This window comes from Macrobrachium rosenbergii, chromosome 50, assembly GCF_040412425.1.
Source record: "Macrobrachium rosenbergii isolate ZJJX-2024 chromosome 50, ASM4041242v1, whole genome shotgun sequence".
Classification (NCBI taxonomy): domain Eukaryota; kingdom Metazoa; phylum Arthropoda; class Malacostraca; order Decapoda; family Palaemonidae; genus Macrobrachium; species Macrobrachium rosenbergii.
In genome coordinates this window covers 15,447,501-15,468,648 of record NC_089790.1, presented here as the reverse complement: position 1 = coordinate 15,468,648, position 21,148 = coordinate 15,447,501, and the positions used below count along the sequence as shown (strand labels likewise).

Genomic DNA, 21,148 nt, shown 5'->3' with positions numbered 1-21,148 from the left:
TAATAATAATAATAATAATAATAACGACGGCACACGAAGGCATTCTTTTCGCCCATGCACAAACCCTTCCCCAAGATACATCCTAAATATTAAAAAGGGGAAATCAAGAACACTGGAAAAATAACGGATACTGGAAAACTGGAAATCCAGCTCTTCCAGCGAGGTTCGTGTATGACTCACGCTGGAAGAAGACCTTGGAGGGAAAAAAACAGACACACAAACGCACACACACAAACACACACACACACACAAGCAGAATCCTACTACCGCCGCCGCCATCTGAAGCCAGTTTAAGAAATAAGCTGACCATGATGTTTGCGACGACAGATATTCGTTTTGGCTAACACCATCTACAAGCATCAAATTTAATAACATTAAGACAACGTTCATACAGATCAATAGAGAGAGAGAGAGAGAGAGAGAGAGAGAGAGAGAGAGAGAGAGAGAGAGAGAGAGAGAGAGAGAGAAGGGGGCGCTCCTTCGGCGCCAACATGTCTGGACTAGGGCCGGCAACTCCGCTGGCTTCAGAGAGAGAGAGAGAGAGAGAGAGAGAGAGAGAGAGAGAGAGAGAGAGAGAGAGAGAGCAGCTGGATGCCAAACATTTTTTTTTCTTTCATCTTAACTTGAGCACACTTGCTATTTCATCAGTTTCCTCACCACAAGTAGCTACTGTCTGTTGTCAACTCTCAATGCTAAGGGGGAGGAAGTTTCGTTAAAGTTATTGATTCACGTACGCATACCAGGCTTATATACAATCTTACCATAGAGGGCCCTCGTGTCTTCAGTGGCTTACTACGGTCGATCAAAACCATTTTTACTTTTAAAACCTTAACAAAACATCTAACGGCGACCGTCAGTATCGTAACGTATATCAAATTAATATGGAAAGCAATTGAATGCTAAAAATAACAAGTAAAAAATGCGCCGAACTATCTTCGGTGCAATCGAGTTTTCTGCACATCGTATAATCAAGGCCAGCGAGAGTAGATCTATCTTTCGGTGGTCTGGGTATAATGCTCTGTGAGCCGCGGCCTATGAAACTTTAACCACGGGCCGGTGGTAGCCTGTCCTATATTGTTGCCAGATGCACGATCACGGCTAACTTTAATCTCAAATAAAATCAAAACTACCGAGGCTAGATGGCTGCAATTGGAAAGTTTGGTGATTGGAGGGAGGATGCTCAACATACCAGTTTGCAGCCCTCTAGCCTCAGTAGACAGAAAAAGTGCGCACGGACAGACAAAGCCAGCACGATAGTTTTCTTTTACAGAAATCTAAAAATTGAAATGAAATCTTTTAAATGGTCTCCTAGTACTGCAAACAAACATTGCAGCATGTTACCTAAGCTTATTCTGAAATACATTTAAAAGCCCACTTAAATCATCGAGCCAAGTCTTGTCAATCCTAACGCTATTTTCCTTCGACCTTCCTCTAAATTCTCTTGATTCCTTTTTTGCAGAAACGAAAGTTTCTGAGGAATAATGAGGCGTGAATGATATAAGTTAAGTTTTCCACAGATTAGGGGTTAGTAAGAAGGTAAGGATAATACTGCTTGCGTTTTACTAAGGCACAGATCATTTGTAATTATTACGTAATTCCCATTCCATGATTCATTAAGTATGCCTTCTGGGAAAATTACATTTATCACTCTAAGGTTCTCCAATAGCTGGTACATTCTCCACCGAATTTGTTATAATGAGAAATGCTGTAAACCTAATGTTAGCTATAAATTGCTATGAAACTAATGCTAGCTGTAAATTGCTATAAAGCCATGTTAGCTATAAATTGCTATAAAGCTAATGTTAGCTATAAATTGCTATAAAGCTAATGTTAGCTATAAATTGCTATACAGCTAATGTTAGCTATAAATTGCTATAAACCTAATGTCAGCAAACTCACTGACCAGAGGAAAAGTGAATTTTCTAAGGGTTTAGATTAACGTACAATTATTCCCTGATAAAAAAATATATATATATGTACAGTATATACATTCATATAATAAATAAATACCGTACAATCGTTAAAAGGAACAATTACAGTCAAATTTGACATGAACAAATGTTCTGAACCCTAATACTAATTTAGCACAGGTCACAGACCACGTGAAAAAAAAATATATATATGTACACACACACGCACACACACACACACACACACATATATATATATATATATATATATATATATATATATATATATATATATATATATATATATATATATATATATATATATATATATATATATATATATATATATATAATCATGAAGTAAAATGTCGTTTTAATATCAAATTCACGCTACCTCGAGCATCTCCGATGGAGAATTATCACCGAAGGGGAATTTATATAAGTGATAAATGAACAGGTACCACTGGGACGCGAACCCTTGACATGGACCAAACAACGACTCCAGTGGACGTTACCACCGCCCGGTGGTAACGTCCACTGGAGTCGCATGGGTCCATGTCAAGGGTTCGCGTCCCAGTGGTACATTTATCACTTATATAAATTCCCTTCGGTGATAATTCTCCATCGGAGATACTCGAGGTAGCGTGAATTTGATATTAAACGACATTTGTAGCTTCATGATTGTATATAAATCACGGTGTGATTAAAAATTTCATGTATATATATGTGTGTGTGTGTGTGTGTCTGTATGTGTGTATGTAAAATACCACACACAAACGCACAAGTAAACAACAAATGCCGGATACACACCCACGCACAATGTATACATACATAAACGCATTGCCCCCAAGAAGTCAAGCTCATCCAGTGAACTTAAACTTTCACCAAAGCGTCTCCGTAACCGACAGAGATACCCAACACCCACAAGGAGCAAGAACGAAGCTCCAAAGCAGCAGGAACAACAGGAACAGGAGCCTGGAGCCTGGAGCCAGGAGCAGGGATGACCTACTCCAACCTCGCCAACTACTGTCTCTGGCTTTAACTTATGCAATATTCGCAAGCTCCCACCCGCTTACTTTGCAGGTGAATTGATCTGGATGCCTCCATCGGCTTTAGAGCCCAGCGATATCACCTCCTCCTCCTCCTCCTCCTCCACCACTAAGTATCTCCTCCTTCTCCTTCTCCTTCTTCTTCTACTACTTCTTCGTCTTCTACTTCTTCGTCTCCTTCTTTTTCTTCTTCTCCTTCTGAGTCAGAGCCTGAGTCTAGGACTATAAACAGGGGGTCTGTGGAATATCTTGCTTACCTCACCTCCAACACTAGCTATCTTTTTCTTCTCTTTCTCCTTCTCATTCTCCTTCTCCTCTTCCCCCTCCTCCTCATCCTCCTCATTCTTCTTCTTCTTCTCCTTCTCCTTCTCCCTCTTCTTCTTCTTCTTCCTCTTCTTCTTCTTCTGGGTCAAAGACTAAAAAAAATTAGACTGATGAAGGGGATAACGGATACGGTCTAATCTTCTTCTTCTTGGTAATTTTTCAAGGATATTTCGTCCTTCTCCTCATGCATAAGTAAGGAATCTGGTCTATGATCCTTCTTCTTCTAATCCTACGGCAAAGTGACGAATCCTGCCTCATCCTTGGGTAAAATATCCTTTGGACTAATATCCTAGAACAAGGATATGGCAAACAGACTTTAATTAGACTGCTGACATTTTCCTAAATTCCTACATTCCTAACATTTACCAATGTCGTTGGTGGGGGAGGGGGGGGGGAAATTGGTCCCGGCCTAATATCTGCTAGTCCACTGGGATGTAAATGGGTACTACCATCAGGTGTGATCATGGTCAAGGAGTGGGTCTCGCAATCTCATCCCTAAAGCCTTGGTGAGAAACTGGAAGGGTTTAGGCTTTTATATGTATGTAAGTGTACAGTATGTATGTATGTATGTATAAATATATATATATATTATATATATACATGTGTGAATATATATGTATGTATATATTCACACACACACACACACACACACACACACACACACACATATATATATATATATATATATATATATATATATATATATATATATATATACATATACGTATACATTCCCTTCTAACCTACATCAGTAACTATCAAAAATCCTTTTTGCTCTACATCCTAAGAACGTCGTCATGGAAACTAAACCTGCCCTTCTTGGAAAGGGAAAATGAATAATAATCCCGATGAACAGAGATGAATAATAAGTGAAGTCATAAAACACAATCAAATGTTTAATATTTTCTCACTGACCTTTACAACTTGGCACCACGTGGCAAACGGAAGCCAAATCTCTCTCTCTCTCTCTCTCTCTCTCTCTCTCTCTCTCTCTCTCTCTCTCTCTCTCTCTCTCTCTCCAAATTCACAACTGCCTTTTTTATAAATCTTCAGTAAATAACTTTTATATTCTCTCTCTCTCTCTCTCTCTCTCTCTCTCTCTCTCTCTCTCTCTCTCTCTCTCTCATTTCACACACACACACACACACAAAATTCACAAAGCCCTATTTATAAATCTAAAGTAACTGACAACTTTTTTATATTTCTCTCTCTCTCTCTCTCTCTCTCTCTCTCACTTAGCAAATTCACAAAGCCCTTTTCATAAATCTAAAGTAACTGACAACTCTCTCTCTCTCTCTCTCTCTCTCTCTCTCACGCATCGTTCCCAAAGCGAGTTAAGGCAATGCTTTTTCCACTTCAGAAAATAGAAAAAAAAAAAAAAGCGGACTCTGGTGGACCAACTACCTGGTGACCACAGATATGAATAAACTAAAAAGGTTAATTAGAAATAAAACCATTTCGGACTTCCGGAAGCTAGTTTCCGGAGACTGTCGTTAGGCTTGAAAGGATAAAAAAAAAAAATAAAATTCAATGCAGTGGTAAATTTTTTTTAAAGAAAATATGAGGCACTCAAGTTTTGGACGTGGGATAACATTAGTTTTTATTCCAATATGCAGTTGCTTGGGAAGACTCACAGGTCAATTCCATGATGTAAATATAATCAGAGATGGATATTATATTATATATATATATATATATATATATATATATATATATATATATATATATATATATATATATATATATATATATATATATATATATATATATATATATATATATATATATATATATATATATATATATAACGCCGGTACAAAAGTAGATCAACAGAAAGAGTCGACGTTACCTAAACGCAGACACACACACACACAAAACTAGCCTCTCCGTCTGACCCGTGGAGAAAAGGGGAGGGTGAGGGGGAGGGGGCAGGAGAGGGAAGGGGAAGAGACTCTTATCGAACCTCTATCACTCGATCAGTCAAAGAATCCCAACTTGGAAGAGGCCAATCAAAAATGGATATCTAAATCGCTTCCATCCCAAGAAGAAGAAGAGGAGGAGGAGGAGGAGGAGGAGGAGGAGGAGGAGGAGGAGGAGGAGGAGGAGGAGGAGGAGGAGGAGGAGGAGGAGGAGGAGGAGGAGGAGGAGGAGGAGGAGGAAAAGCATAGTGAGGAAAATGGTAGGGGAAGGGGAAGTGCATAATAAGAAAATAAGGCGGAGGAGGAGGAGGAGGAGGATAGTGGGGACAAGGGTAGGGGAAATAGGAAAGTGCATGACTTCATCCTTCCCCAACTCCCTCCCCAAAACATCCCTAATCTAAGTCCATGAGAGAGAGAGAGAGAGAGAGAGAGAGAGAGAGAGAGAGAGAGAGAGAGAGAGAGAGAGACCCATAGCAGCATCCTTAACTGGTTCCCTGAAACTTGACGGTGATCCATGTTAACGCTATCTCGTCCAGCAGTAACACAAAAGGTTTATGAGGTTCCGAGGACAGGAACTGACGGGGAGGAGGAGGAGGAGGAGGAGGAGGAGGAGGAGGAGGAGGAGGGAGGAGGAGGAGGAGGAGGAGGAGGAGGAGGAGGAGGAGGAGGAGGAGGTAATCAACTAAAGCAAAATATGAAATCCCCGATAGAGGAAAATTAAATATAACGAAGAGGCACTGAGTGACATTGAAAGTTGAGCACATGGGGAATTGTGGGATTCCGCATTCCTCGTGAGGTATTGTTTTCCTCACAGGAATAGGACTGTGAGGAAAAGCGTACTGAGGATACCTTCGGCAACTCAAAATAAATGGCTTATACTGAGCTGGATTTTGTCTTAGAATCCAAACTCTAGCAAAAAGATTATTCATTACTTCTAGTTTAATCTTTTAAAATTTAATTGAATAAACTTAATATCTCTTATCTAAAAATTTCCTCAAACTATGCTTATATCAGGTAACAAAATCCTTTTTATTTCAAAAAGCTAACTAATCATTTCAATTGCTATATTACCCTAGTAATTCATTCATATACCTTCAGATGAAACGAATGCCTGAGAGAGAGAGAGAGAGAGAGAGAGAGAGAGAGAGAGAGAGAGAGAGAGAGAGAGAGAGAGAGAAAGTAGCCATGGATAACATGACTTAAGAGAATATAATTATCACACAAATAAGAGATAACATGACTTAAGGAAGTATAATAATTATCACACATTTTTTTAATATGGAGTGAAAGTAAGTGAAACAAGGCTGGGAGATCCCGTAGATTTCCACATTTTAAAACTTGGGTTTTTCGCTAAATACCCCTTCAATATGTATAAAAATCTATAAAAAATACATATGAATAATCAGCTGAACTACATATAATACTATTAATATAATAAAAATCTTACTTTATGAAGCAATGCTAAAGTCAACAAAAACAGAAAAAACTACTGGATAGAATTCTCACTTGAAACAGTCATCTATCTTCGAAATGTTTTCAGGTAATAGCCTGCAAGGCACCAATGCTAATTTCTCTGTTTATGGCTAAAGCTTCTCCATAAAAAATAATAAAACAATATATATATATTTTAAAAGCTCACTTGGCCGTACATTAGATCAAATATCACAGACATAACATCTGGAGACATGACACCTAGATTTAGAAACCAAAAAAGGCTTAAAAAACAAATGACGTGAGCGATCAAGGTCTCCCAGTGGCGAGTAGGCCATGATCTATAAACATCAATAGAGGACGTCTGGTGACTTTCCTCTTTCCCGTCCTACCCTAAACAAGAAACTCTCCAGCCATGGGACATCTACTCAACCTGCTACTCCATAATCTCACTTGTATACCACTACATCAAGATTACTCCTTCAAACTCCCCACCTACTCCAAGAACTATAACTATTTCACTCCCTAAGACTCTCACACGTCTACCACTCTGGCTGTCTTCCCCTTCTGCTGCCACCACCCACAGAGAGAGAGAGAGAGAGAGAGAGAGAGAGAGAGAGAGAGAGAGAGAGAGAGAGAGAGAGACCAACTACCATAGTTTTCTCAGACGGTGCATCTCTTAAAAGAGGCGTTTTATAACTCTGACCAAAAAGTGACCAGTACGGAGGGGCGATTTTTCGCCCCCCCCCCCTCCCACTCTCTCTCTCTCTCCAACCGGCGTCTCTATCTTCCTTTCTTCCTTCCTTCTTTATTCCTTCCTTACTTCCTCTCCCATGTGATAGTGTGTCGCCACTCGGGCCCCAGTCGCTAATATCTATGATGCTGGTTCCTGGTTTCCGTCTGTGTGAATGTTTGCATGTGCTTGTTCACAGAGTTCTGGACAGTCCTCACCATCAGGAAGAATTATGCGAATTATGTGTGTATCTGTTTATTTATTTATTTATCTGTCTAGTTATGTGTCGTCACGTCTGCTAACAATCGCCTCTCGTCAACAGGTCCCCCACTGAACAACCACACCCTCCTGGAGTTCACGCAAAGCGATGCCGACGTCGGATCCCTGCGCGTGACGGAGGCCAAACTGTGGGTCTACTTCAGTAGGCCATCGGGCGCATCGAGACACCATGAGCAGGCGTTTTCCTCTTCGTCCTCCTCTTCTTCCTCTTCCTCCTCTTCGTCGTCTTCGTCGTCGGCGTCACCAACGCGGACGAGAACTATGCTGTGGGTGTTTCGAGTGCCACCTGACGACGGAGTCAGGAAGGGATCGTCGAGATCGAGGTCGTCTTCTATTCCCGTGGTAAGACTTTTCATTTTTCTCCTTCCCTGACAGTTTGTCTTTTCTCTATTCACCACCGACTCCTGTCCTTCCCAGAAATCATGTCAACACAGAAATATCAACCATCCCTAAGCAATCACTCAAACTTCCTTACATTCTGACACGCTTTGCTCTCTACAAGAGTAGTATCATCTGCACACTACTGCACTATTCTCTTTCTCTGTCTGTCTGTCCGTCCACTATTGACTCCTGCTCTTTCTGGAACTTCTGTCAATACAGGAATATCAGTCATCTCAAAACAATCACTCACCCTTCCTCACATTCCAAAGTAAGCTTCACTTTCATTACAAAATCTTCTAATTACTTTCTACAAGAGTAGCATCATCGGCACACTGCTGTAATATCTTAAGACTAATAATCACTTCATCTGCAACACTAAACAGCAAAATCTTAGAGGACCACCAGGTTAAGACCCCCTAACAATGCTTTCCTCAAATCAAGGTTGATCATTAGTCATTAATTTGACAGCAGTCCTTAGTCCATAAGAAGCCAAAGTTCGTTTTGAGTCTTCTTCAATTTCCTCATGGGATAAGGAACACAAGACTAGTTTCCAACCCCTTTGCAGCTGTAGACCCACATTCTACTGTGTCCCAGATATCACAGGACTTTCGTCTTGTATTTCTAAACGAAAAGAATGAAAGTATATTGAATAACTGAGATATCCACTGTAATCCTAAACAAGTATTTATGACATGAGGACAAGCAAATAAGAATGCAACTTTCAAAGCAGATTTGGTAGCGAGACACTGAAGAACACAGGAAGGCGAGAAAGGCTATATCGCATGAACAGAGACCTTAAGATAAAGGAAAATAACTGTCTCGGTAAATAACTATGTGCTGAATCAAACAGTGGAAAATGTATCGTTGTTGAGAGCCATTAAAGATGCTGAATTTCTGCCAGCGGAGGATATAAATCGAGAAGAGACTCGTGCAATTGGTGATTCAGTTTATTAAGGGCCTCGTACATCACGTAACGGCAGTTTCACAAAGGGGTTTTTCTCGTGAAAAGAAGTACGATTTCTTTCGCGCGTCGTATCCACTTCCGAGGGGAAGAGTAATGTGTACTGAAAATGGAGAGTTTTTTATCATTATTCTAATAAGAAATGTATTTCGTTAATCAATCATTAACCACGCGTAATACAAAAAGGCTGCAGTACGAATTCCATCTTAAAAACCCTTGCTTCTTTGTATCTACATGGCACGATTTACTGCTCAGTAAAATCAATTTTAAAAGAGCGTCCCGAATTCAATGATAATTTTTCAAGAGCACTTACGGCTTCAGGAATTCATATATATATACATATATATATATATATATATATATATATATATATATATATATATATATATATATATATATATATATATATATATATATATATATATGTATAAACATCTATCGTTCAAAAGCTACACTGAACTCACTTGAGTGTCCCCCCTCCCTCCTTTCGTTAGTTGTCGGCATGTTGTCAACAAGTCAACGATAAGCTGGATCGTCTTCCCGACCTTACAGATGTTTACGAGTATTTACTCTTGGCCATACAAGATTCTGCTGGCCCACTGCCCTTCACATTTTTATATCTTTACCTTTTTTATAAGACAGTATAGCATCTGATCCATTCTACTGTGCATAGTTTGTGAAATTCCTAAAACTTCTATCTCATTTTGGCCAATAATTCACCTTCTGTGCCTCCTCCAGGTTTAACTACCAACCTTCCTGTAGTAGACGAACTTAAAAAGTCTAAATTCGTGAACATGCAGAAAATAGAACCCTTAAATATTTATCTGTATTTCCTCTGACACTTCCTTAGGATACATTCTGTTCGACAACAACACCTAGAGAGCCCAAATCATTTACAATTTGCCTTGCCTCCTGAAAATGTGGTATCGTGTTAAGAGTCTTAAAGATGTTCCTTCATTTCTAAGATCTGAGGTGTCAGCTATTCGTATGATGTTACTGTATGTGTGGAATTTCAGAAGCCTGTTTGATAACTTTTCGTATATTAAGTAGTTTAAGTAAGTTTTAAGTGCATGATTCATCAGCCAAGCAGTGTCTAAGATGGCCCTTCCTTTTCCAGAACACGGGTGCCAAGATGATAGCTTCCCACGAAGTGACAGCCACCTGGGTGGGGTGGCGCCGCCTGGACGTGACCCAAGCCGTGCAAAAGTGGTTCACGAGGCCCGGGGAGCGCCTCCGGCTGCTGGTGGACTGCAGCAGCTGCGGCGGGGAGCTGAAAGCCGAGCTGTTCACGGCTCGCAAGCACAAGGGCGCTCACAAGCCGGGCTCCCGTCGCATGGAGGCATCCCACCTCCCCTTCCTCGTGGTGCACACAGCGCCCACGCCCTCTAGGCGTCTCTCGCGACGCGCCCTCCAATGTGATAAAAACACCCAGTTGTGCTGCAAGGAGAATCTCTTTATCTCGTTCAGAGACCTTGGCTGGGACGACTGGATCATAGCGCCCAGTGGGTACAACGCCAACTACTGCAAAGGCTCGTGTTCCAGTGTATACAGGACACCAGACAGTTTCCCCTATTTCCATTCCAATGTCATGGAAGAGTTTCGTCGGCATCTGCCGGCAGGGGCCCTCACACCGTGCTGTGCACCCACTAAGCTCTCGCCCATGTCCCTCATATATCAAGACGAGTACTCGAACATCATTAAGCGCGATGTGCCTCGCATGGTGGTAGAGGAATGCGGGTGTTCGTAACCAGCGGCTTCAGCGTAGGATCGGAGGAAACTTAAACAAAACAAAAAAAGAACAAAAAACAAATATAAAAATGGATTTCATAACTATTCCCTCCCCAACCAAAAAAGAAATACATAAATAAATAAGTAAAAAAAATATATAAAAAGAAAGAATAAATATGTTTTACTAAAGCCGCATGTGTGATGGTTGACTGTGATTGGTGCGCCCGCCGGAGTCTCTCGCCTCGCTCGGGCGCCAAAAAGTGTTCCCGCCAGGAACGAACTCTGGATATAGTCTGATCTGTGATCATATCTTTAAGCCAAGTTGTCGTTGTGTTGTTATTGTTGTTCTCGTTGTACAGACTGTATAATGTGTGCACCCGACGTGGTGGCAGCAGTAAGTAGTCCGCTAGCAAACAGTGTGCCATCTCTTTTGGCATCGACAGAAATAAAAACGCAAAAAAAATAAATAAATAAATAATTCCTCGTGCAGTGTTTCATGGTGAAGTCAGAGGGAATCATTCTCACTTTCCCCAGCCCCAGCTCTTTCCCACCCCCACCCCACACTTCCCCCCACAATCCCCACAGCAAATAAAATAGCAAAAAATATAACCCCCACAAAAAAAGGATTGAAAATCATTTTGTCAGCGAGTGTCTGAGGCGATGGTCTGTCTACCCTGCCTTCAAATGATAAACCTTACGGCTGCTGGCCCCCACTGTTAGTGTGAATTCACTGCCCCCTGCCCACCGCTACAGCCCCCCTCTACATACCCTTCCATTGGATATATGATGATGCCCCTCGCTATATAGCCTGCTGCTCAGCCTGCGCCCAAGTGACTGTCTCCGCCCACCAGCCTGTGTTCACACGCCCCATGTCCGCCCATGATGTTATAATACTCACGCAGTGTCTGCCTGGTTCAACTCTCTATGTCTGGGTCACGCCGCGTCGACCCCTCTGCATTTAAGGTCAAAGAGCTTCGTTTCCGGCATCTCTCTCTCTCTCCTGTAACACACACATACACACACACACACACACACACAAAGATTAGTAGCAAACAGCAGCAGCAGCAGCATCGACTCTTTCCCCACGTCCACGTGCGCCTGCGCCGTGCCATCTCTCTGCTAAAGGTCCCGGAAACCCACCTGTAGTACCACCCCAAACCTCCAGGATCCCAGACGCCCACCCTGAGAGTCCCCTCCTCCTTTTCCCCCCACGTCCACGTGCGCCTGCGCCGTACCATCTCTCTGCTAAAGGTCCCGGAAACCCACCTTGTACCACCCCAAACCTCTTAGGTCCCAAACACCCACCCTACGAGACACCCTTTCCTCCTCCCCCTCCTACTCCTTCTTACTTCTAACCTTGTCATCATCGAAGTCATCCCCTTTTCCACTCGTCCACTGGAACATACATCCTCCCAGCTTTCGCCCTCGTGCCCTTTGGGAAAGCCGGATGATTAAAAAGAGAATATATATATATATATATATATATATATATATATATATATATATATATATATATATATATATATATATATATATATATACATATATACATACAAACACGCTGTTTCCACAGGGCACCCCACACATGTACTCAAGAGGACGGCAATTTGTCGCAAGTGTTATTACGTTCTTCAGATTTATAAAAAAAAATATGGTGTTTTTAGATACTGTTATTGTGATTCCCCCGGTTAGCTAATGTGAAATATTTAACCAAGTGAACCCAGCCATTCGATATTCGATATAATAATAAAAATAATAATAAAGAGATTATGTAATTATATATAGATATGCTGGCTGTGAGACTGATCATGATGAGGTGTTCTAGACTGTAAACGAAAAATAAATACAAAAAAATTAAAAAAATGGAAAAAATGAAAGCTGTGAACATTATACATGAAAACCGAACGGTTCTTTCATCGTCATCGTCATCATCGTCATCGTCATCGTCATCTTCTAATGCGTGAATAATCTTTACTAAAAGGCTGTTAAACTGCGTGAGCGCTATCCTCCCCGAAGGAAGTTGTGGAAAGAAATAAACACATTTCTGAGTATCTCTAGGCTACAGCAGTGTGCCATAGACATAGGCATGCAAGCCCTTATTAGTGCGTAAGTGTCTTCTTATCTCTACTAAGAGGTGGTGCTTTCTTCTGCCAAGTGGTCCCGAAATACAAGAGTGGAACCACTGATCTTCATTCCACCAACCAGACGCTAAGTTAACTGGGCAGTCCACGAATCCACGGCAGAGCTTGTCGCCATAAGATCAGTGAAACTTCATTCCTATGTTATTCTAGTGTTAAGGACGACCTTAGAAAACTGGTTTATGATAAAAAGGACACGAACAGGGCGCGATAATCAACGGCAACGTCGCTCATCAAGTTCCCCCTTGGTGCATAGGTCTAAGGGAAGGTCCCCTCTGACGCGAGCATTCGTAGGACCAAAACAAACGCGGCTCTTCTTCTTCTTCTTCTTCTCCTCTCTCCCAAGAATTTGCAACAAGAGGAGGAGAAGGGTGGGAAGATTCAGGAATGGAAGAGAAGGAAGAGCAAAAGGAGAAGAAGAGTAAGAAGAAAAAGGGGAAGATAAATGAGGAAAATAAGACTGGAAATTGGAAAAATACTGTTGCTAAGTGTCCTGATAGTACTAAAAAAACAGTTATCTTCACCGAAAAGTGCCAGGCTTCTACAACTCTCCACTCCTCAAGGCCACAATTTCTAATCCTCCCTTCACCCATCCCTTCCCTCCCCCCCACCCCTCTACTACTTCAAGTCTTCAGCCTACGTGTGATAGTAACTAATAGAATAACGATACTATTAACAATAACAATTAATAATAATTCTAATACAAATGATGATGACGTCAATACGAAGCAATGAAGATACGCCTAGGTCTAAGCTGCGTGAGATCAAGTGCTTGCGTGCGTGTGAGCGCGTTTGTGTGTGTGTTTGTGTTTGTGTGTAGATTCGTGTCTGTACTCAATCTAGGTGTCGCTATTTGCACAAGACAGTGAGTATACATACACCCCTTGGTGCTAAAAGGTGTACCAATAGTTAATGTGAACAGCTGACTCTCCAACCACACAAACACACCACTTCCCCACCAGACATTCCACTCCATCTTGCCCCTGGGCAGAATAATTTAACATTCCATTATCATCAGTAAAGAAATTTTTGGCTACATGGTTTCTTTCATCGTGGATAAAATACAACAGGAAAAAAGATAGAAAATACTCTCGCAAATATCTCGTTTTCTAAAAAATCGAGGAAATTGTGAATTTTTCTGGAAAAAAAAATTAAAATAACATTGAAATTAATTTTACATTCCCGCAGATTGTTTTTGTGTGGCGCGTGGCGATAGAAATTGTCGAAAAAATACATTAAGAGAAAGAAATACGGTGTAAATTAAATAATACCATTGCAAAGTTGTCGAGTGAACGAGAAATTAGGATCTTCAGTCATGGGGGAGCTGTCGAGTCAAGTCACCCTAAGAACTCGGGCATACTTATATTCACTTATACACTTCCAAATCCGTCAAGTTGCCGGTAATCTGGCAATCTGGCAATTTGAACCCTCCCGTGGCAATCCTCAAGAACAAATGATAGCAGCCAAAGGACATCTAAAGACAGTTGTTGTCATTATGAAGCAATTTCGTGAAATTGAAACTGGGGCGTCTATGTTGTCATCAACTGTCCCTAAAGCAATTATATATATATATATATATATATATATATATATATATATATATATATATATATATATATATATATATATATATATATATATACCTACACATATTTATATAAAATATATAAAAACATATGAATTTACATATAGGCTACTGATTTATAAACTGTATATTAACACCTACAGTATAAGCATTCTGTATACACTATATATTACACATAACAGTATACATTCTGTACACAAACATACACTCAGTATATATATATATATATATATATATATATATATATATATATATATATATATATATATATATATATATATATATATATATATATAAAGTTCACACGTTATCAATTCTACTTTGAACAGTGTTCTCTGTTATTGTTGTTATAATGTTCTCTTGTACGTGAACAGAACACACAGGAGAAGGAAGTCTGTCCCAGAGAGAGAGAGAGAGAGAGAGAGAGAGAGAGAGAGAGAGAGAGAGAGCTTCCTCCTGTCACATTCAAAAGCTGAGAGAGAGAGAGAGAGAGAGAGAGAGAGAGAGAGAGAGAGAGAGAGAGAGAGAGAGAGAGAGAGAGAAACCAGAACTACGAAAAGATACATAAGAGAGTAATAGATTAATATTTCCCCACGTTTTGACTTTAACAGTAATAATGTTTACTTAATAATCTATTAGACTTAATGGCTCTTTGTTGAGTTGTGTGTGCGTGTGTTTACCTTTTAGCAAATGTATATCTGGGTTAGGAGCGCGCCTTCGTATCCTTAAGCTACAGAATTGTTGTTCCTTGTCGTCCTGTTCTCTTCCTCTTCTTCCTTCTTCCTTTTTCCTCAATTATCAACCACCTATCTCTCTCCCTCTCTACTTCCTAAACGGCAAAGATGTATTTGTATCAAGACTTGCGATCATTCGCATCTTTCAACGCGTTTCGGCTTTTCTTCCTGTTTTTCCTCCTTTCTTCCTCCTTCTCCTCCTCCTCCTCCTCAATTATCAACGGTCTATCTTCTCCCCTCTACTTCCATTATTCAAAGCGTTTCGTCTTTTCTTCCTGTTTTTCCTCCTCCTTTCTCCTTTTCTTCCTCCTTCTCCTCCTCCTCCTCAATTATCAACTATTCTATCTTCTCCCCTCTACTTCCATCATTCAACGTGTTTCGTCTTTTCTTCCTGATTTTCCTCCTCCTTTCTCCTTTCTTCCTCCTCCTCAATTATCAACGGTCTATCTTCTCCCCTCTACTTCCATCATTCAAAGCGTTTCGTCTTTTCTTCCTGTTTTTCCTCCTCCTTTCTCCTTTCTTCCTCCTTCTCCTCCTCCTCCTCAATTATCAACCGTCTATCATCTCCCCTCTACTTCCATCATTCAACGTGTTTCGTCTTTTCTTCCTGATTTTCCTCCTCCTTTCTTTCTTCCTTTCTTCCTCCTCCTCCTCCTCAATCATCAACCTTCTATCTTCCCTCCACTCCCTAAACTGCGATTATTCACATCATTTCAAACAACGTCTTATATGTGATACTTAATTTCAGCCTACTATTACCACACACGAATCATTTCTTAAAAGTTATTTATTTTAATAAGAAGAAAAAATAACTATTTTCATATTCATTCGTTTTTTCATTGTAAGGAGTATAATAAAAATGATTATGGCGAAGTGTTATAAAAAAAATGGTTAAGTACTATGTGTGTGTGCGTGTGTGCGTGTGTCTGTGTGTCTGTCTGTGCTTCAAAAGCCAGTTTTTTTTTATCATTGTCTGTGCAACTCTTTCTACGAGATGGACTAAATAAGTAACTGTAGATGCGATGATGATGATGATGATGATGATGTAAAAAATGATAATGATATGATGAAGATATAATAATGATAATGTTATGATGATGATATAGTGACAATGATAATAATAATGATGATAAATAATTAACAACATACAAGTCCCTCATGTAAACATATATTAAGTGCTACTTCGTTTACTGTCTGCCTACAACTTTTAATTTACAACTTTTGACAGAAATCATTTTTTCTCGAAGCAATTTCTCAAAAGAACATTATATACACTCTGACGATACGCTACGATACATTTGCATCGTCGACGATACTAATGTCTGATAACTACTCTCACAATTTATATATATATATATATATATATATATATATATATATATATATATATATATATATATATATATATATATATATATATATATATATATATATATATATATATATATATATATATATATATATATATATATGTAAACCTCCCATTTACAAAAACCAGCAAATTTTACCACAATCTTTTTTTTACTTCCTTGAAATAGTTTGAACAAAAGAGAAAACAAATTTACCCCGAATTACATTTCACAACCAACCAGGTAAAAAAAATTGTTGCCATCACCCTTATAATCATTTCGAAAGCATCAAAGTCTTTTGAAAATAATAAAATACTTCATATTAAGGCCCAAATAAACACTTCCGCTTATATCGAGTCACAGCAAAAAACAAGAAGGATTCTGAGCGTGTCTGCGCGTCTGCAAGAAGCGTGCGTGCGTGCGTGCGTGCGTTAAAATAACATCATTTCGTTAACTCGAATGCAATGTAACGGACATCACTGCCCTGTACTTTAAACCGTAACGAAATAGGATTTGAGCGTTGTTCATCTCCATCCCGCTGTCTTAGGATAATAAAAAATGATAAAGGCATTTATACATAGTTTACTTGTCATTAGTAATCATTAAAGGTATTTTTTTAAATCATGGTTAACTTTTATAGATCATTTCGCGAGTGGGAATGAGAGAGTATACATGAACAGAGATATGACTTACTACCACATAGCAGAGTGAAAGTGGATTCCGAGCGTATAACACGATGAAACGGTTGCGCAGTTCAGTAGACATATTAATGATTATACAACATTCCGTGATTATTCAGTACCTACGTCGTGAATGTGTTTATATGCAAAAGGTTTCAGAGTATAACAAGCAACGCTAAAAACTGCATTAAAATCACGTGGTTCTGTGCAACTGAAGACTATATTTTATTCATAAAAATATGATGAACGTGTATAACCAGTAACATTAAAGTTCATATACTATAAATATCTTTGAAAGTAACATGAACGAACACATTTTGTTATGCAGGTCGAGTATGATATATATATATATATATATATATATATATATATATATATATATATATATATATATATATATATATAATATATATATATATATATATATATATATATATATATATATATATATATATATATATATATATATATATATATATATATATATATATATAGACACAATCTTAGTAAAAGTTTTCCCACGCTACTCTGGAGAAAATATCATTCACTTGAGGTTATGCCAACGTCTGTATATTTCGTAATTACCTCTTTTAGATATTAAAACGTAACTATAACGATCAGGGAAATTAAATTACACATCCCATTAATCAGTTTACGACCAAAAACCAAATTTCAACGAAGTTAAGTCAGTCCTACCTATCACTGGTCGTAATCGCTCTCTGCCTCAAGAATAATAATAAATATTTTTGACTGATTAACATAAACAGGAAGTTGAAATGGCTGTTTTTCTGCTTAACAATATCGTTGATGCCATGATATTCCACGAATCATAAAAATATTCAAGGTAATATTTATAGCTGGTGAAAAGTACTTTTCTTTTTACATTTCCTAACACCTTTCTAAGATGTAAACAAAGTGGTCCAATATACTTAGCCCTGTAGCGAGCGTAAGGATTTAAAGAGGCCACTTAAGGCCACGCAGTGCGGAGTTCATGGGCCCCTTATAGAGAGTGAGTATTAACGCAAACGGGAGATATTAGTGAAAGAAAAGTGAGGGAGAAAGAAGAAATATTGCTTCACGTTTAAACTGTTTCTTCGAAATTGCACTTTTTGTCTGAGGGATTTCGTAAAGAGGAAAAAAAGAGAAATAAATCATCATTACAAAATAGCCAATACAAAAAAAAATATAAAAAATACAAAAAAATAATAAATAAAATAAAATAACAATTCTGACTTGATGCATATAAGTTCTGAATTTGTATTTAGCAATGGTGTTGATGCTTTCGAGGGGAAATGAAATAAATAAAAAAAAAACAGACATGTACATAATTTATTCTCAATTTCGAATCTCTTTACATAAGGTAAAAAAAAACATGGACACTGCTTTCCAACTATCTACAATATATATATATAAAAAATCTATGATTTATATTCAACAAAATTCAGTATATAGCTGTTTAGCTCACATGTAAAAATGAGCTAATGACCAATTTATTTTAAGTTTTTTTATTTAAAAGGACAAACAGTTTATAGAAGCTCAAATTTGGTATTTAAAAAAAAGGTGGTGTTGTAAAGTCATATGGTCCTAAAATAAAGACTTTTTGAGTATCACGGTGGTTTCCTTTCAATTATACCCTTCAGTTATTATTATTATTATTATTACTAAAAATACACTAATTCACATGTATGATTAAATGGTATGCATAGCATATGCCTACATCGACTCTCCTCTTAGGGTACTCCTGATCAGGCTCTGTGCCAACATATGCAAGGGAAACGTATAGGACAGTATCTCTGATATTAACTGTTAAGTCTGCAATTTAAGAGACACTGGACTCAAACAAACATAGGCCTAGCCAGTGTCAGCACCCACAGAAACAAGAGGGTCATCACTCAAAGATCTACTAAGTATTACAAAGGAGGGACCACATTAAATTAATTTATATCTCAGCCTAATTTCACAAGCGTGATTCCTCATAATCTCTCAAGCATACCTTCAACAAGATATTCATGTCTTCTTACTTTCTTACAAATCAGTGATACCCTACTGAAGAGCAACAACCACTGGCAAGGGGGGAAATATTGGCTTCCTTTTCACAGGGCTGAATTATGCTCAAAGGAAAAGCACCAAGAATTAAATTTTCAAAAATAACAGCACTAGATAAATAAAGGCAAAAGCAAATCCTTGGAAGAGAAAGTGCTTGTATTTCTTTACTGACATCATTCTGAGGTACTGTGTGCAAGACAAATTCCTCTGTAAAACTGAAAATATGGAGCATATTTGTTTATTACCTATGGAATTCATAGTTACCCCTTGAAATTCCAGGTTTCATTTTCTACACAGAGTCTTAGTAGACCATTTTCTTTCCCAGAAAAACAATTATAAATCGCAGACACACTGCATATAGCCTACATGTTTAAATTATGAGTCCTGTATCCACTACTAGTTCTAGACACTCACCAGAATGATGACCTCTTCCCCTTCAACTCCTGACTTTCTACCAACTTTCACAGTGGTCTATAAAAGACAAAGGACCATTTAAAAATGGGAGGAATTATAGAGCTCCAATTCTACTGAAAACTGCAGATTTGGCTTCAGATGTGTCCACCAGTCAGCGGAGGGTGTCTTCTTTGGTAATCGTCATTAACATACTGTCAGCGTATAGACAGTAGATGCTGGTATTGGAGATGCTTCTTTTCACCAAATACCGTCTTCAATTCATCCCATGATGGTAATAGAAGGGACAGAAGCATCTCCATACATTTCCTTGACAGGTATATTCATAAAGAAGGACTCAACATCAAGGAAAGTGATGATGTCCCTGGAGTCATTGCTGCATATGAGCTCAAGGAACTCTGAGGAGGATCCAGTGTTCTGAAGGGAGGTGAGGAATAGCATCAAAATATATGCCCCTCTTCTCCAGAAAAAAAGGTTGGGGTGCAAACCTGGCTAATTATAAGGACAGTGTAATCCTCTCTTAGAGGCTTCTCATGTTCCCAAATACAGAGCTTACTATCTTTGGGCATTGCTGGAGTCAATATCTGTCAGAATGGCAAGAAACAACTCAAGATAGTGTGGAATTTTAACCCCTTAGCTAAATATATGAGAACCAACTTCATCTTATGATTAGCCAGACACTATCCCTTCCTTTCACAAAGCAAAGACGATTCGTAACACTTGAGCAGAAACAACTCTACAACACTTGAGCTAATCCACAGCAATCATTTGAGTTATTATTGCTCTCCTTGATGTCATGTACTTTTTCAAAAATATGCCAATCACCACAACTATTGATATCATCAAGAAGTGGTATGAAAAAAGTTCTTTCCTTCCCAACATCATCCCAGAAGAAACCCTGAGGACTCTTCTAGGTATCTGTACTAAGGAAGGCCCTATAGATACCACAAGGGACCTGTTACACAAACTTTCCCACTATAAAGAGGAAAGTGATCCATATCTTACTATTTACATCAGGGCAGTTAACATGGCACCTTCAAGATGGTGCCATCAGCAGATACTACCATGACAAGCAGAGCCTCTGTCTCACCAGGGAGCTATCAGGAGTAGGCATTGAAATATTAGATCCTTAAAAGGTATCCTGGATGCCTTTACAATCTAAAAGCCCTCTACAATAAAGGCAAAGCCTCAGTTAATATACAATATGAGGAGCTATTTACTTTGCCAACCTTGGAGCATCATTATTATTGAACCGACTCAGAATCACCAAAATACTGTGATGTATTTCCTCACCATCCCAGCCTGGCCACTAATGTCACCCATAGGTCTGTCATTCTGACTGATCCCTATTCCAGCAGGTTGACTGGCCAGGTTATATTTTGTGTTCCGTACATTTTGTACAAATAGTTTTCATTCTCTGTCAAGTATGAAAACTGTGTAAGTTGTTAAGTGTCTAAATTTGACAATACTAAAACTTCAAAGACAGAGAA

General features: G+C 38.8%; 2 protein-coding genes across 4 annotated transcripts in view; one reads left to right on the top strand and one right to left on the bottom strand.

The window, feature by feature from the left end:
* The window catches only part of LOC136832664 (inhibin beta B chain-like), a 155,560-nt gene extending 144,670 nt beyond the window's left edge, over positions 1-10,890 (top strand). The window contains exons 2-3 of the mRNA XM_067093954.1: positions 7,689-7,987; positions 10,105-10,890. Of these exons, the coding sequence (XP_066950055.1) occupies positions 7,689-7,987; positions 10,105-10,734 (929 nt within the window). The 3' untranslated portion in view covers positions 10,735-10,890. The remainder of the gene's footprint in view (positions 1-7,688; positions 7,988-10,104) is intronic.
* The window catches only part of LOC136832665 (acyl-CoA-binding domain-containing protein 5A-like), a 285,664-nt gene that overhangs the window by 240,956 nt on the left and 23,560 nt on the right, over positions 1-21,148 (bottom strand). The gene's annotated exons all lie outside the window — the stretch shown is intronic.